The 17,803-nt window shown below is 34.9% G+C and overlaps 1 protein-coding gene across 9 annotated transcripts in view; it reads right to left on the bottom strand.

Moving 5' to 3' along the window:
* RALGAPA1 (Ral GTPase activating protein catalytic subunit alpha 1) overlaps positions 1–17,803 on the bottom strand; it is a 207,800-nt gene that overhangs the window by 74,992 nt on the left and 115,005 nt on the right. For all 9 annotated transcript variants that reach the window (XM_025270980.3, XM_025270981.3, XM_025270983.3 and 6 more), the window contains 5 exons: positions 17,363–17,488; positions 14,060–14,118; positions 11,682–11,790; positions 10,306–10,416; positions 4,289–4,357 (listed from right to left, as the gene is read on the bottom strand). In XM_025270980.3, coding sequence (XP_025126765.1) covers positions 4,289–4,357; positions 10,306–10,416; positions 11,682–11,790; positions 14,060–14,118; positions 17,363–17,488 — 474 coding nt within the window. The remainder of the gene's footprint in view (positions 1–4,288; positions 4,358–10,305; positions 10,417–11,681; positions 11,791–14,059; positions 14,119–17,362; positions 17,489–17,803) is intronic.

Here is a 17,803-nt window from a genome sequence, read left to right as displayed (position 1 = left end):
TTGGAGAAGGAAATGGCAACCCACTCCAGTGTTCTTCCCTGGAGAGTCCCAGGGACGGGGGTGCCTGGTGGGCTGTTGTCTCTGGGGCCGCAGAGTCGGACACGACTGAAGCGACTTAGCAGCAGCAGCAGACAGTGCATTAAAAAGAAGAGACATTACTTTGCCAACAAAGGTCCATATAATTAAAGCTATGGTTTTTCCAGTAGTCACGTATGGATGTGAGAGTTGGACTATAAAGAAAGCTGAATGCCAAAGAATTGATGTTTTCGAACTGTGGTGTTGAAGAAGACTCTTAAGAGTCCCTTGGACTGCAAGGAGATCAAATCAGTCAATCCGAAAGGAAACTGACCCTGAATATTCATTGGAAAGACTGATGCTGAAGTTGAAGCTCCAATACCTTGGCCACCTGATGCGAAGAGCTGACTCTTTAGAAAAGAGCCTGATGCTGGGGAAGATTGAAGGCAGGAGGAGAAGGGGATGACAGAGGACAAGATGGTTGGATGGCATCACCGAATCAATGAACATGGGGTTGAGTGAAGTCTGGGAGACAATAAAGGACAGGGAAGCCTGGCGTGCTGCAGTCCATGGGGTCACAAAGAGTTGGCCATAACTGACTGACCGACTAACAACTGCCTTCCCATAACACATCATGACATTGTACACATGATTTTACTCATGCTATTCCCTCCACTTGGAATAACTCTCTGACTCTACTTGTTTCCATTTATGTAGAAGACCCCATTCATCTTTAAGCAATTGTGCCCTTAAAACAAGTTCTCCTGCCTTGATAGTTAATTATTTCCTCCTCTACCTTGTATCATATACATTTTTCTACTTTTTATAGTAAGCACTTACTATACTGGATTGCTTCACTTGCCTCTCTAATCTTCAAAATCCATGAGAGCAGGGACCATCTTATTTATGTCTGTTTAACTAGCTCCAAGCAGAATACCACAGACATATTTTGTGATCAATAAATGTTTTAGTGAATAAACTAGGCGGGGAACAAAAACCTGGTAGTGGAGCTTTTTCTTATGACCAGCTAGGCCTTTGGAAGACAAAATGATAAAGAAGGAGGTGGCTAATTAGTGACCCAGATATAGTTCACAAATTGGATTTGGAATTCTTGACCATAGTTTAAGACACTAAAATGAAGGACTCCTGCCTAAAAATGGAGTAACAGGGTCTTTTAAAGATGAGGAAGAATGTATTTATCAATCATTAGATAATACGATCAAATGAGTTTTAAAATACGTACAAAGAGGAAGGATAAAAAATTCTTAGGTAAACTCATGAAGTTAGCGTTATGGAAGACAATAGGAGAGACCAAAAAATGTTAAAAAGCATCACTGACTCAATGGACATGAATTTGACCAAACTCTGGGAGATAGTGAAAGAGTAGCCTGGCGTGCAGCAGTTGAAAAGAGTCGGACATGATTTAGCAACTAAACAACCACAACCCCACAGAAGAAAATAATTGAGAATAGGTCCAGAAACATAATTGTAACTGCAGAGTTCTGTAAACAATGGGCAGAATACATGAGATTTCAACACAATATGATTAAGAAATCATAACACTGAGATTTGGAGAAGAGAATTCAAGATTGGGATGTGAAAACTGGAAGGAATAATTTTCAGAGAAAATTAACAGGATCTAGAGGAGCACTGTCTGATAGAACTTTGTGCAATGATGGAAATGGTATATATTAGCCCATGTGGCTACTAAGCACTTGAAATGTGGCTAGTACAAACAAGGAATTAAAATTTTCATGTAAATGTTCAATTTAATTTTATGTAAAGTCACACATAAAGCTGTGAAAGTGCTGCACTCAATATGCCAGCAAATTTGGAAAACTCAGCAGTGGCCACAGGACTGGAAAAGGTCAGTTTTCATTCCAATCCCAAAGAAAGGCAATGCCAAAGAATGCTCAAACCACCGCACAACTGCACTCATCTCACATGCTAGGAAAGTAATGCTCAAAATTCTCCAAGCAAGGCTTCAGCAATATGTGAACCGTGAACTTCCTGATGTTCAAGCTGGTTTTAGAAAGGGCAGAGGAACCAGAAATCAAATTGCCAACATCCGCTGGATCATGAAAAAGCAAGAGAGTTCCAGAAAAGCATCTATTTCTGCTTTATTGACTATGCCAAAGCCTTTGACTGTGTGGATCACAATAAACTGTGAAAAATTCTGAAAGAGATGGGAATACCAGACCACCTGATCTGCCTCTTGAGAAATTTGTATGCAGATCAGGAAGCAACAGAACTGGACATGGAACAACAGACTGGTTCCAAATAGGAAAAGGAATTTGTCAAGGCTGTATATTGTCACCCTATTTATTTAACTTCTATGCAGAGCACATCATGAGAAACGCTGGACTGGAAGAAACACAAGCTGGAATCAAGATTGCCGGGAGAAATATCAATAACCTCAGATATGCAGATGACACCACCCTTATGGCAGAAAGTGAAGAGGAACTAAAAAGCCTCTTGATGAAAGTGAAAGTGGAGAGTGAAAAAGTTGGCTTAAAGCTCAACATTCAGAAAACTAAGATCATGGCATCTGGTCCCATCACTTCATGGGAAATAGATGGAGAAACAGTGGAAACAGTGTCAGACTTTTTTGGGGGTGGGGCTCCAAAATCACTGCAGATGGTGACTGCAGCCATGAAGTTAAAAGACGCTTACTCCTTGGAAGGAAAGTTATGACCAACCTAGATAGCATATTCAAAAGCAGAGACATTACTTTGCCAACAAAGGTTCGTCTAGTCAAGGCTATGGTTTTTCCTGTGGTCATGTATGGATGTGAGAGTTGGACTGTGAAGAAGGCTGAGCGCCGAAGAATTGATGCTTTTGAACTGTGGTGTTGGAGAAGACTCTTGAGAATCCCTTGGACTGCAAGGAGATCCAACCAGTCCATTCTGAAGAACATCAGCCCTGGGATTTCTTTGGAAGTAATGATGCTAAAGCTGAAACTCCAGTACTTTGGCCACCTCATGTGACGAGCTGGCTCATTGGAAAAGACTCTGATGCTGGGAGGGATTGGGGGCAGGAGGAGAAGGGGACGACAGAGGATGAGATGGCTAGATGGCATCACTGACTCGATGGACCTGAGTCTGAGTGAACTCCGGGAGTTGGTGATGGACAGGGAGGCCTGGCGTGCTGCGATTCATGGGGTCGCAAAGAGTCGGACACGACTGAGTGACTGATCTGATCTGATCTGAACTGATCTGAAAGTCACACATGGTAAGTAGCTACCATTTGGTCAGCACATATCTAGGGTCTCTATAACAAGCTATGTGCAAAAAATTAACAGACATATGAAACAACAGCAAAGTGGAACCTATAGTCTTCAGGAAAAAAGTTCAATGGAAACAGACTCATCAACAATCCAGATACTGAATTTAGCAACTAGAACTTTAATTATAATACATATGTTAAAAATCTATGAAAGAAAATGGAGATAACTGATGAAATCATGCAGAATTTCAGGAAAGACATAAAAACTATAAAGAGATATCAAATAGAAACTTTAGACTGACAAGTACAATATTTGAAATAATTAAAGGAATCTCATAATAAATTTTTGGCTTCCCTGGTGGCTCAGACCAGGGAAGCATCTGTAAAGCATCTGTCTACAATGCGGGAGATCAGGGTTCGATCCCTGGGTTGGGAAGATCCCCTGGAGAAGGAAATGGCAATCCACTCCAGGACTATTGCCTGGAAAATCCCATGGACAGAGGAGCCTGGTAGGCTACAGTTCATGGGGTCGCAAAGAGTCGGACACGACTGAGCAACTTCACTTCACTTCATAATAAATTTACTGAGGTAAATACAATCTTGTAGAACTTTTTGATGGCCAAAGGGTATGTCTTCTCCAAAGCGTCATACTTTTATACATTATATGAACTCTCCCTAATGGAAATTTCTTTACTTCCTATCAGTAATAGTTATATAAAAATGCACGGCTTCCTTAAGAATGAATTCCTCACAATTAATAACTTTCAAGCATAAATAAGATCATAACAACTAAAAAAAATAAAATGGGCAGAACCCTCCCAAGTTCCTTACAACCCTAAAATTTAAAGACTTTATCAAATGACCATGATTAATTTGAAATATGAACTAAAAATATAATTTAGTTATACTTAAATGGAAAGCTATATGTCATATTATAATTAATGTAAGATTGTGTCCCACATAAATATATAAATACCTTCACAGTTTAAAAATATAAATATTTTACTAGATAATCACATTGTTAAATATAAAAACAAATTTAAGTTACCCTCTTGTCCATTTCATAAGATGATGCTTCTGTACTTGGCAAAAGATGGGTAATAGTGGCTATTAGAATCTGTAAGAAATTAAAAAAAAGCTCAAAATATGTCAAACTAATGCTGTATCTTAAAACAAACACTAATGCTAATAAAGTGATAGAAAATACATTGTTGAAAGTTTAAGCCAAAATATATTGTTATTTCAAAGTAATTTTTAATAGGTCAGTTTTTCAAGTATACTAACTATCAAACATTTACAATCTTAATGTACAGAACCAAAGTTATATATGCTCCCTTAACTATAAATGGTTTTCATATAGATTCAATTCTTGAATCAATATGTATAAATATACAAGTAATATCAGAAGATACAGATAAGCAAAATGACATATAAAAACCACAGGTAATTTATTATTGAAGACATCTGCTTTGCTCAACAAGTTAAGAAGCAATATATTTTAACATAATAAACTCCATATAGGACAAGCCTGAAGCTAACAACATATTTGAAGGTAAAAAGTTAATGTCCTTTCCTCTAAAGTTGGGAACAAGACAAGGATGCTCTTAACTGTCATTTCTATTCCACACAGTATGGGAAGTCCTACCACACCAATTAGGCAAGAGAAAGAAATAAAAAGCATCCAAATCTGAAAGGAAGAAATAAAATTATTTCAATTTGTACATGACATGATCCTAAACATTCCACAAAAACAACCCTATTAGATTAGAACTCATAAGTGAATTCAGTAGAGTTGCAGGATGCAAAAATCAACACACAAAATCCAGTTGCATTTCTATACACCAACAATAAACTATCACAAAGAGAAATTAATTTAGAATAGCATCAAAGTCAATAAAATACTTAGGAATAAATTTAACCAAGGAGGTGAAAGACCTATATACGGAAAATTGGAAGACACTAGTGAATGAAACTGAAGAAGACAAATAAATGGAAAGATATTCCATGCTACAGACTGGAAGAATTAACAGTTTAATTGTTCACACTACTCAAATTCAGTGTAATACCTATCAAAATTCCAGTGGCATTTTTCTCAGAATTAGAGAGAACTATCCTAAAATATCATAAAATTTGAATGGAATTCTACCCACCCCTCCAAAACCAAAGAGCCAAAGCAATCTTGAGAAAAAAGAACAAAGCAGGAGGCATCACACTCCCTGATTTCAAGTTTTATTATAAAGCTCGAGCAATCAAAATATGGAACACGGACATGGAACAACTGATGGGTTCAAAATTGGGAAAGGAGTACAGCAAGGCTGTATACTGTCATCCTGATTATTTAAATTATATGCAGAGTACATCATATAAGATGTCGGGCTGATGAGTCACAAGCTGGAATCAAGATTGACGGGAGAAATATCAACAACCTCAGATATGCATATGATACTACTCTAACGGCAAAAAGTGAAGAGGAACTAACAAGTGTCTTGATGAATGTGAAACAGGAGAGTGAAAAAGCTTGCTTGAGGCTCAACACTCAAAAACCTAAGATCATGGCATCTGGTCCCATCACTTCATAGCCAGCAGAAGGGGAAAAAGTAGAAGCAGTGAAAGGCTTTTTTCTTGGGCTCCAAAATCACTGTGGACAGTGACTGCAGCCATGGAATTAAAAGATGCTTGCTTCTTGGAAGGAAAGCTATGTCAAACCCAGGCAGCATATTATAAAGCACAGACATCACTTTACCGACAAAAGTCCATACAGTCAAAGTTATGGTTTTCCCAGTAGTCATGTACGGATATAAGAGTTGGACCATAAAGAAGACTGAGCCCCGAAGAATTGATGCTTTTGAATTGTGGTGCTGGCAAAGATTCTTGAGAGTCCCTTGGACTGCAAGGAGATTAAACCAGTCAGTCCCAGAAGAAATCAACCTTGAATACTCACTGAAGGACTGATGCTGAAGCTTCAATACTTTGGCCACCTGATGAGAAGAGCCAACTCACTGGAAAAGACCCTGATGCTGGGAAAGATTGCAGGCAGGAGGAAAAGGGACAACAAAAGATGAGATGGTTGGATGGTATCACCTGACTCAAAGGACATGAGTCTGAGTAAACTCTGGGAGATAGTGAAGGACAGGGAAGCCTGGCATGCTGCAGTCTATGGGGTCGCAAAGAGTCGGACACAACTTAACAACAACAATCAAAATATGGGACTGACATAAAAACAGGCACAAAGACCAGTGCATTAGAATGAAGTCTAGACATAAACCCACACATACAGTCTATTTTTGACAAGGGTGCCGAGAACACACACATGTGGTGTTGAAAAAAACTGGGTATCCATGTGCAAAAGCATGAAACTGGACCCCTAATTTATACCACTCACAAAAACTAACTTGAAATGGATCAAAGTCTCAATACAAAGGCTTGAAACCTTAAAACTTCTAGAAGAAAACATAGGAAAAAGGCTCCGTGACATGGGTCTTGGTAATAATTTTTTGGAAATCATACCTAAAGCACAAGCAACAACAAAAAAATAAACAAGTGGGACTATATAAACCAAAAGCTTCTGCACAGAGAAAGAAACCATCAATAAAGTGAAAAGACAACTTACAGAATGGAAAAGAATATTTGCAAACCATATATCTGTAAGGGGTTAATATCTAAAATATACAAGAAACTTCTACACCCAACAGCTAAACAAATTATCTGAATTTATAAAAGGGCAAAGATTCTGAGTAGACACATTCTGCCAAAGACACATAAATGGCCAACAAGAACATGGTAAAGTACTCAACATCAGCAATCATCAGGAAAATGCAAATCAAAATTACAATGAAGTATCACCTCATATTTGTTAGGATGGCTATTTTTTAAAAAGACAAGAGAGAACCGATGTTGGCAAGAATGTGAAGAAAAGGGAACCCTTATGCACTCTTAGTGGGAATGGAAACTGATTCAGTCATTACGGAAAACAGTATGGAGGTTCCTCATAAAATTAAAAATGTAACTACCATATATACTACTTCTGGGTATACATATGAAGGAAATAAAATCAGTATCTCAAAGGGATATATGCACACTCATGTTCATTGCAGTATTATTCAAAATAGCCAAGATATGGAACAGCCCACATGTCTTTTGACAGATAAATGGATATAGAAATTGTGGTGTACATACATACACTATTGAATATTATTAAATCATAGGAAAAAAGAAAATCCTGCCAGTTGTGAGAACACGAAAAAACCTGGAGGGTATTATGCTAAATGAAATAAGCCAGAGAAAGATAATATTGTGGAATCTAAAAAAAGCTGATTTTATAGAAACAGAATAGTATGGTGGTTGCCAGGGGCTGAGGTCTAGTGAACTGGGGAGATGGAGGTCAAAGGGTGCAAATTTTCAGTTATAAGAATAATAAATTCTAAGGATTTAACGCATAGTACAGTAAATAAAGTTAAGCATACAATAGTATCTTAAAGTTGCTAAGAGTAGACATGAAGCATTCTCACCATAAAAAAAATTAACAATATGTAATAATATGGTAATTATCTTGATCTTGGTAACCCTTCTACAATATCATTGCTTTATACATTTTAAATATAATATATTTATCAATTATTCCCCAATGAAGTGAAGGAAAAATAATTTACTCTTGTCTTCCTGGATATTGTGGTATATATACTTGCAAATGTATGACTTAAAAAAAAATTTTTATAATGTGGCTTTTTAAATTAACATATATTGTACACTGAATATAGTATGAACAAAATTGATAAAGTATGAAATAGAAGACCTTATTAAAGAAAGCAAAATATTAATATAATTTTATCATTTACCCTGAAAATTTCTTGATCTTATTCAATTTTTTAATGTGTATGTTAAAAATGTATTGAGGTAAACTTATTGTATTTTTATTGCACGCTATTCACTATTATATTTTTATAAATGAGTGCTTCAAGTAAAAAAATTCCTCTAAAGGTAATTTACACCATAAAAGGTTTTACTCACTAATAGAATGAATTAATATATCAGATTAATACTTAATACTGGTAATAGAACTGGGATTCTATTCCTAACTATGCAAGTAGGTAGCCATTAGGGAATTCCTCTACTATTTTAGCATTTCATTTCTTCATTCAATTAGAGGTGAAGTATAACTATTTATCTGTAGCCAATGGCCACCATAATTTATAGTGAGGCAATCTGCAAAAACTCTACACACCTAAGAATTACTTAGTTAAGTATTAAAATACATAAGCCGAGAAAGAAAATATAGGAAAGCATTGGGAGGCTTTCAAATGAGAAAAAAAAAATCTGCTTAAAGAATACCTTAACTTTTTTTTTTTTTAAGAATACCTTAACTTTCAACAGAATAACCAGTCTTAAAGAGTAAAATTTTTAAGTTTTAAAAATTTCAAATGTTTTAATACCTATATATACATATATATATATATATATATATATAAACATTCACATTTACATCCAGTTATCAAGTCCTGCATGATTACGACAGTAGCTGCAGCCAACACACTTTTTAAAATTTATGTCCCATCACTTTTATTCCAAAATGTATCAGTGTTTTATATATATTTTCTCATTTAGTTTCCAGAGCAACTCTTTGAGGTAGGTATTTTTATCCCAAATGCAAACATAAAGAAAGTCAGAGTTTAGAGGACTGAGTAATTTGTTCATAGTTACAAACTTAGTAAATGGCAGAGTCGTGGGTTAATTAAACCAGGTCTAAACTTCAAACCCAATCTCTGAACCATAATACTGTATTAAACTCAACAGATAGTTATTTAAGAGATTCTATATGAAAGTCATCCTATGCATAAAAAAATAATCAAGAAAAACTGTCACTGTCTTAAAGAAGCTTAGATTTTTTTACACAAATATATTTAGTGCTACAATGGGGCCTTGGTGGCATGGTTGACTGGCAAAAGCTTGGACTTGAAATTTAACAGACTTGGGTTTGAACTCTGTTTCTACCCTGGTTTAGCTTATGACTTTATATAGTTACTATATCCTCAGTTCTCTCATCTTATATAAAGGGAGAAGAGGAAGAAGAAATAACGATCTTCTTCAAATGACCTTTTATGAATTAAATGAGGTAACATATGAAACGGTGACTAGTACTAATGACTGATACATGGTAAGTGCTTAATAAGTATTACTGTCTTTCCTAAAAATGTTATAAGAACATAAGAAAGATAAATTCTGGTTGGAACGAATAAATAATGATTCTTGTTTTTTGAGGAGATGGTGTTTAAACCAATCACTGAAAGATGAGGTGGGCAGAGAAAGTAGAGCATTTTAGGTAAGAAGATGAGTAAAGGGTATGTTTAGGGAATAATAGCTGACTCAGGTGCCTAGACTACAGGGTATTTTATCAAAGGAATCTGTTCATGATTCTGAAAAGATAGTATGGGTTCTCATCTGGGGGCTTCCAAGTAAATCGCAACTAAAGATTTACTTGGATCTTATTTTACAGGTAAAAGAAAACCACTTGGAGACTTTAGTTTCATTATTTTTTTCTCCTTCAGGATAGTGATATAAGTTATGTCGATATGAATGATGACTTGGAGGGATGACCTCAGAAGCCAGGAGACCAGTTTAAAAGGCTATTACAGTATCTAGTGTTACAGGAAGCACAGAACACACAGAATTTAAAAAAAAATAAGAAAGAAATAAAACACTTTATATATGACTGGCAGAAGAGGAAAGGGAAGGAATGAACCAAAATAATGTTCTGATTTTGGTAACTGAAGGGATGGTATGTTTTCTAACCTAAGACAGGGAATGATATTGAATATACATTATAAAGACAATAGCAATAGTAAATTTTCACATAGCATTTAAAACCAACCACATAATCTCTTAATATATTAATATAACATAATATAGAAAAGGACTACCATGAATTACGGTATTTCAAATATGTACCCTGAGTGGCCACTATTTAGCTATGCAAAATTTAAAGAAAACTATTAAATAATTTTATATTTCAAGGTATCCAAATATAAGAATCCTTAACAAGTCATAATAAACAAATGAGAAATTACTTACTTGAATAATTTTCAAGGGAGAATCAGGCTGGTAAATCTGAAGTCTAGGTACATAATGAACCAGCATATGAAGCATGTTACAAGCTACATGGGCTACTGTTTTATTAGTAAACTGTAGTAATAAGAAAAAAAAGAAATATGATAAAAAAATCTCAATATTATCTATGCACTAATTGTTGAAAAATTTTTAATTGTATATACATGTTTATTGTTGTCATTCTATATTTATGTTTATTAAAATATTAGAAAGATAAATATAACCTACAAAATTAAAAATCATAACACATTCCAATATATAATTAACTTTATTTTTTCTTTGTAATATTTGTCCTCATTAAAGTTTTTATTTCATTTCTAGAATGGCCTCTAAACTGCTCATCTTGTTATCCCATTTTTCCCCACTCCAATATGGATATACAGTATATGGGATACTGTATACGATACTTCCAAATTGTCTTCTGAACTGTTCTGATGCTGACACTCTGTGCTTAAAAATCTTAGATGACTCCCCACTTATAAAGTCAAACTTCTATGCTTATCTCTCTATGAACAAATCTCACCCGCTCTTTAAGCCGTGACTAGATGTGTCCTCTTTCTAAAGCCTTCTCTGATACCTAAGTCAAAGTAATCTCTGCTTGCTCTGAATTGAATCAGCAGCTTACATGCACCATTCATTTGGTTCTCTCAGCTTTTTATATTTTATTACTCTTATTTTGATATTTTTCAGCCATGATATTATTAATCTCTTCAATCTAGTATTTACATTTCTTTTTTATTCTGTATTTCTTCTCTGCCTAGCAAAGCACCTCAAACATAGTATATACTCAGAAATACCTGTCAAGTATTTTTGTATTTTGTGTGTTTAGAGTTCTATATAGATATTGTATTACAAGTTACACAACAAAAAATATCACTAATCTTTTTACTAATAAAAATATTCATTTGTTCATTCAGACTCCAAATAATCAGGTTGTTATTTCTGAACAAATCTGATTCTGGTCATAAACAGGGTGTTTAACTTGAATGATAAAGCCGAAAAGTGGAACAGCTTAAGAATTCAGGAGGTAATAAAGATCAAGGAGTAGGCTGCAAAAATACTGATTAAGAAACAGTAAACAGCCCTACATGTGTTGTTAAATGACTGGTTTCCTTTATAGCAGTCATCCATATGTATCTTAGGGACAAAGCCAAATACATAAAAAGTTGAGATAAAATAGGGCATCACTAAGATACCCTAAATTCAAGAGGAGAACTACTAAGGAAAACGTCAGAATCAAGGAAATAATGTAATGCACAAGATATAATTAACATCTGGGGAAAAATAATCATGCATTCTATACTATCTTAATATAGTCTTCTAAATATTTACTTACTTACCTTTAGGGAAACACAAATTACATTCAGAGCTTCCTTAATTTGAGGATGATGAGACTCATGGACTAATTCTTCACAAATCCAAATACCTAAACTGCAAAGTGCTACACATCTGCAAAAAGGCAACCAGTAATGATACAAATAAAAGTGGATGTGCCTGTAAATGAAATGAAACCACCACCACAACCAAAATATTCCCAACCAACCAACCTAGAGTGAAGATGCACAATTTAGGTGAATTAATCAATTTGTTACTGTTAATCAATTCATTACTGTTCATTAATCAATTTGTTACCTAGGAAGATAAAGTGGGAGAAAAGCATATTCCCCAAACTTTAAGCCTTATTTTTTAAGTTTAATTTAATTTTTATTTTATATTGGAGTATAGTTGATTTACAATGCGTGTTAACTTCAGGTGTACAGCCAAGTGATTCAGATATACATATATCCATCCTTTTTCAGGCTCTTTTCCCATATAGATTATTACAGACTATTGAGTAGAGTTTCCTGTTCTAAGCCCTATTTTCAACTACAATTTACTACCAAGATCATAGGTGGGGATAAAGACACAGGATCTTTCTAACAAACCCATATTGACAAATTGATATCATCAATTTCCCAAACAAACATGCAACCTGCTTTCAAAAAGGAAACTAATTTTATTGACTGATAGCAGTAATAAGATATTTTTCCTTTCATATCTTTTAAATTTAACATAACTAGCTATGAATTCTCTTTAAAACAAACTGAGAACACAAAACTTATACACTTTATAAAGGAATTCCAACAGCAACAGAACTTGGAGAATTTTCGTTTTGTTTTCTAATGTGAAACTCCAGTTCCCTACTTCAACTGAGTTTCAGCTTGAAGAAAGTTATCTGATGATCAGAATCAGTAAAAATTCTATTAGTGTGTTCAAGTATAAGCTTCTAATGAAACATGTAATATTTCAAGGTACAAAAATAAGTCAACTCCTTCTAGTTTTTCTGATATATCTTCCATGTCCCAATACTGATATTCTTAAATTCAGTATAATGCTAGATTTTAGAACAATTCAATGCAGAAATATTTTTCTTCCTGAACGTAATGGATCAAAGTCCTCCTTTCAGTGCTAATGCTACTAATTTACTATCAAAACTGCAGAAAGTCTTTATGTGCAGTCTAGTGCTTTCATTCTTTCTCAGTTTGTCTACCCATAAACTTTATACATTCACAGACCTAAATAACCAAGTGTCAGGCTTAGCAGTGGAAGGAGCTCTAATCCTAAAATAAAAATAAACTCTGAAATGAAACAAAGTTCTCCATGGATGCAGCTAACTAAAGGCACAAACTGGAATACAAATATTTAAGTTTTGTTTTTTGGTTGTATATGTATGTAAGGCCATACATTCCTGAAAAGTATAGGAAAAGGGTGTGTGTGTGTCTGTGGGCATAAGGCTCTACATTTCTGAATACTATACGCAAACAAGTTTAGAAAATGTTTAATGTTCAACTTCTGGGATTCTCCTATACTGTCAACACAAGATGTTAACGATTCCTAAATCTGTTTCGGATAATTATGTTTTAGGCTTAAATATTCTTTCACTGGAAAGGCAATGACACTAAAAAAGGGGGGGAGGGGGGCAGAAAATCTAGAATCGGAAGCTTAAGGTTCAAATCTAGTTCCGCCACTTATTACTTATACATCTAATAAGGCTCTGAAGACAAACTGCCAGGGTTTCAATTATGGCTCTACATTTTCTGTATGATAGGGCAGATTAATAAAATTCTCTGGGCTCCCAACTATAAAAAGGAGGATAAAAATTTCTGCAAAGATTAAGTGAGGTAATAAAGTATTTATAAGGGTGGTTGGCACTTGGAAAAAAGTTTAATGAATGTTAGCTTTCTATGCTGCCAGTTTCTTGCTAGTAAAATTGGAAGAATAATGATACTAATAATTTCTTAGAATTGTGATGAGGATTGAATAGAACAATATTATAGGAATATCCCTGTAAACTTAGAAGGTTGTCATTATTAGCACAGAAAATGCTGGGGAAAGAATACTGAAAATCACAAAATTTAGAGTTAAAGCTAAATGAAATGAAAATGTGGAATAATGGAAAAGACAATATCATTTTCTAGAGTAGATGAATTTTAATAAGATTAAAAGAAATCATTTTAGATACAAAAGATGAAAATACTGAGGAAGGTAACTAGGATTTTATTTTTACTGAAGGAAGTTAGTAATGAAAAATTTAATCATCCAAATAATTTAAATTTGTGATTCAGAATAGGTTTTGTGCATTTGAAACAACCTGGACTGCTAAATAATTCAATTAACTTTTAAAATAAAACTGCACACACAGAAGAGTTATGCCAAGTCTTAAGAAAGTCTGACTTACCGTGCAGGACCAGAGGGCTCATCTCTTGCAGAGCTTAACACAGTTTTGATTATAAGTTCCTAAAATGAAGAAGAAACAGTAGCAATAACTAAGATTTCATTCATTTATTCAGCAAATATTTATTAAATAGCCACTATGAGCCTAGGTACTAGGGATACAACAGAGAAATAAAATAGACATTTTTGTTCTCATGTACATAATTTTTATATATTCCAATGTTATTCATAAAATTAGCTAAATAAATAAAACAGTATGATCTGAATGTTTGTGCTCTCCTTGCAAATTCATACGTTGAAATCCCAACCCCTGAAGATGATGGTATTAGGAGGTACTTAGACCATGAGGGTGGAACCTTTATAGATGGGATTAAGAGAGACTCCCACAGAGTTCCCTAAGAACTTCTTACTCTGTGAGGAAATAGCAAGAAGGCACAAGCTAAGAACCAGGAAGAGGGCCTTCACCACAATGTGACTATGCTAGAGCCTTGATTTGGGGCTCAGCCTTTAGAACTGTAAGAGATAAATTTTGGTCACTTATAAGCTACCCATTCTGTAGTATTTTGTTATAGCAGACAAATATTTTTGGAAATTTCTCACCAAATGTATATGTTCAAAAACTTTTTCCTGATTTTGCTATTGTTCAGTCACTAAGTCGTGTCCAACTCTTTGTGACCCCTTAAACTGCAGCACGCCAGGCTTCCCTGTCCTTCACTATCTCCCAGAGTTTGCTCAAATTCATGTCTATTAAGTTGGTGATGCTATCTAATCATCTCATCCTCAGCCATCTCATCTTTTTCTCCTTTTGCCTTCAATCTTTCCCAGCCTCAGGGTCTTTTCCAAAGAGTCAACTTTTTGCATCATAGGGCCAAAGTACTAGAGCTTCAACGTCAGCATTAGTCCTTCCAATGAATATTCAGGGTTGATTTCCTCTAGGATTGACTAGTTTAATTTCCTTGCAGTCCAAAGGACTCTCAAGAGTCTTAATAGCACCACAATTCCAAAGCATCAATTCTTCAGTGCTCAGCTTTCTTTATGGTTCAACTCTCATAACTGTACACAACTACTGGAAAAACTGTAACTTTGACTATATGGCCTTTGTTGGCAAAGTGATGTCTTTGCTTTTTAATACACTGTTTAGGTTTGTCACAGCTTTCCTTCCAAGGAGTGTTTTTTAATTTTATGGCTGCAGTCACCATCCAAAGTGATTCTGGAGCCTAGGAAAATAAAATCTGTTACTGCTTCCACTTTTCCCCTTCTATTTGCTATAAAGTGATGGGACCGGAGGACATGACCTTGGTTTTTTGAATGTTGTGTTTTAAGCCAGCTTTTTTTTTCCTGATTAGAAAAGCAATAATATGTTCACTATAAAGGTAATTAAAGCAGACTTAATAGCTAAAAGGTATGAACATCTTTTTAAACTTTTCAAAACTTTGCGAATTATCATTTAAAAGCAAGCTTCTTCTTTAAAAATTATAAACCATGATAATGTGTGAATTTGGGGAGAAGGGCCAGTTAATAGTTAATGTGTTTTTTAAAAATCTTTCAATTAGAGGTTTTCAATGGCTAAGTCAAATATCTTTCTTGGTAAATGTCACATTGCACTTCAAAATATTTTCAATTATCTTTTGATATTGATTTCTAACATAATTCTACAGTGATAAGAGAACAGATTCTGTATGATTTCAACACCCTTAGGCCATGAAATTTTTTTATCTTGTTTTATGTCCCTGGATATGTGCCAGTGTCTCCTGGCTTATAGTCTATAGAAACTGGAATAGAATTTGTATTTCATTCACTAAAGATTTATCACATATACAGATTGTAAGGTCCTTAAGAGGAGTGAACTTCTACTTACCTTTGTGAATTTAGCATCTAGCCCAATGGCTAGGAAATAATAAGTAGGTGGAAGTTACCTATTGTTTAAACCCTAGAGCTTTCTATGTAAGCTCTTTCCTCTCTGTCCATGGAATTCTCCAGGCAAGAATACTGGAGTGGGTAGCCATTCCCTTCTCCAGGGGATCTTCCTGACCCAGGAATCAAACCAGGTCTCCTGCATTGCAGGTGGATTCTTTACCGTCTGAGCCACCAGGGAAGCCCCTCTATGTAATAGTGTTATTATTATTATTTTTTAAATCACTTAAGCCATTACTTCCTATACAATGGCCAACAAAGTAAATGGCCACTCAGTTCATGCAAATCCCATATAGTAGGCTAAGCTAAGCTCAAACAAACTCAAAACTGCCTGAGAACACTGAAGCTCTTAACTTATTTTTGATTTTCAGAATCTTCTGAAAGTAGAAACCAAAGCCATTATATCCCTAAAGAGTAAAGGTCAATTTTTATAATTTCAATCAAGTATCATTGCAAATTCACATGAGCCCCTACGATTTTATGTTTCAGTGAAGTTCACTTGTCTAAAAAATGTCTGAGTATATTCTCCATGCCAAGCATCATGGTAAGCTTGAGGATATAGCAGTAACTAAGACCTTGGTGTTCATTTGTCTATAAATCAGACACTGAAAAATAACAAGTGTGATAAAGAAAAATAAAGGTGGTATGGAAAGTATATGCAATACTCCAAACAAAAATTTGTCTTAAAAATTTTTTCAGAGAAAGCACATGTGTTTTGAAAAAGTCATCAGCATGACTCTCAAGGAGACAGAATGCTACTGTCTTGTCCCTCTTTATTCTCTTTTTCCTTCTAATTCTAGGGCCAACTCAGCTCACAGAGACCACTTGGCAATTACTATAAAAAGCACAACTTCTTAGGACTGTTAAACCCACAGGAATTTATAGTAGGTAAGAGAGGTTTATTATCTGGGTAAGTGCATGGTCACTTCAATTTTGTATCATGTCTTGTTTAAGCCTGTTAATACTTAAGGCACATGGGATCCCCACCCCAATTCCACAGTTTCCTAGAGCAGAAAAGAATATTCCTTTACATTGTTTGATTCATCACCTTGGCAAACTAGAAGGAGAGAGTCAAATGTGCAGGCCGAGTACCATCAATCTTAGAAGCCTTGTATTAGCAGCAGCGTATCTGACTCAGGATTTCAATAAATGTTCAGTGAGTGAATGAATGAATCCTAAGATAATGACATATAAGTGGGTTCAATAGTGAGAAAATGTTTCCAGAGTAGTTACAAATAAAAAAGGCTATGCTCCTAATGAACATTCCAGCCTTTGTGTCTGAGGGGTACAGCTGGCTAATGTTAACAATTGTGTGGCTTTCTAGAGGAAAATAAAGAATACAAATTTTCCTGAATATACTGCTATGATTATAAATTAGTCTCTGACTTCTTACCTTAACATCTGTAAATTGAGACACAGCAATATCAGGGATGTTGGGATGGAGAGCAGGCAGTTCACAATACAAGTTGGGAAAGCAAACCAAAGATCCCAGAAGAACTTGTGCTTCCACTCTTGGTGCCTATGTAACAGATTTTAAAAATCTTTAACTTATCAGAAAAATTACTTTATTACCTAATCAGATTATGCAGGGAAGTCAGAAAAAATTCAAAAAGGAAAGGGGAACACAAAAAGTGTAGGTTTCACCTATACTTTCCACATAAACTACTGTTATTCTCAATAAATGCAATGAACAAACAGAGCTTTCCTTAAGAGCAGCTAAAAAGCAGAAATGCGGCTGCAGCTAATGAATATGTAGACAGGAATACAGTTTTAGCTAACAGCATAAAATTACCCTAATTTCAAGGAAAAATATCCTTTCATTTTAAAGGCAATT

The sequence above is a fragment of the Bubalus bubalis genome, chromosome 20 (assembly GCF_019923935.1).
Source record: "Bubalus bubalis isolate 160015118507 breed Murrah chromosome 20, NDDB_SH_1, whole genome shotgun sequence".
Lineage (NCBI taxonomy): Eukaryota > Metazoa > Chordata > Mammalia > Artiodactyla > Bovidae > Bubalus > Bubalus bubalis.
This window is presented reverse-complemented; position numbering and strand designations above follow the sequence as displayed.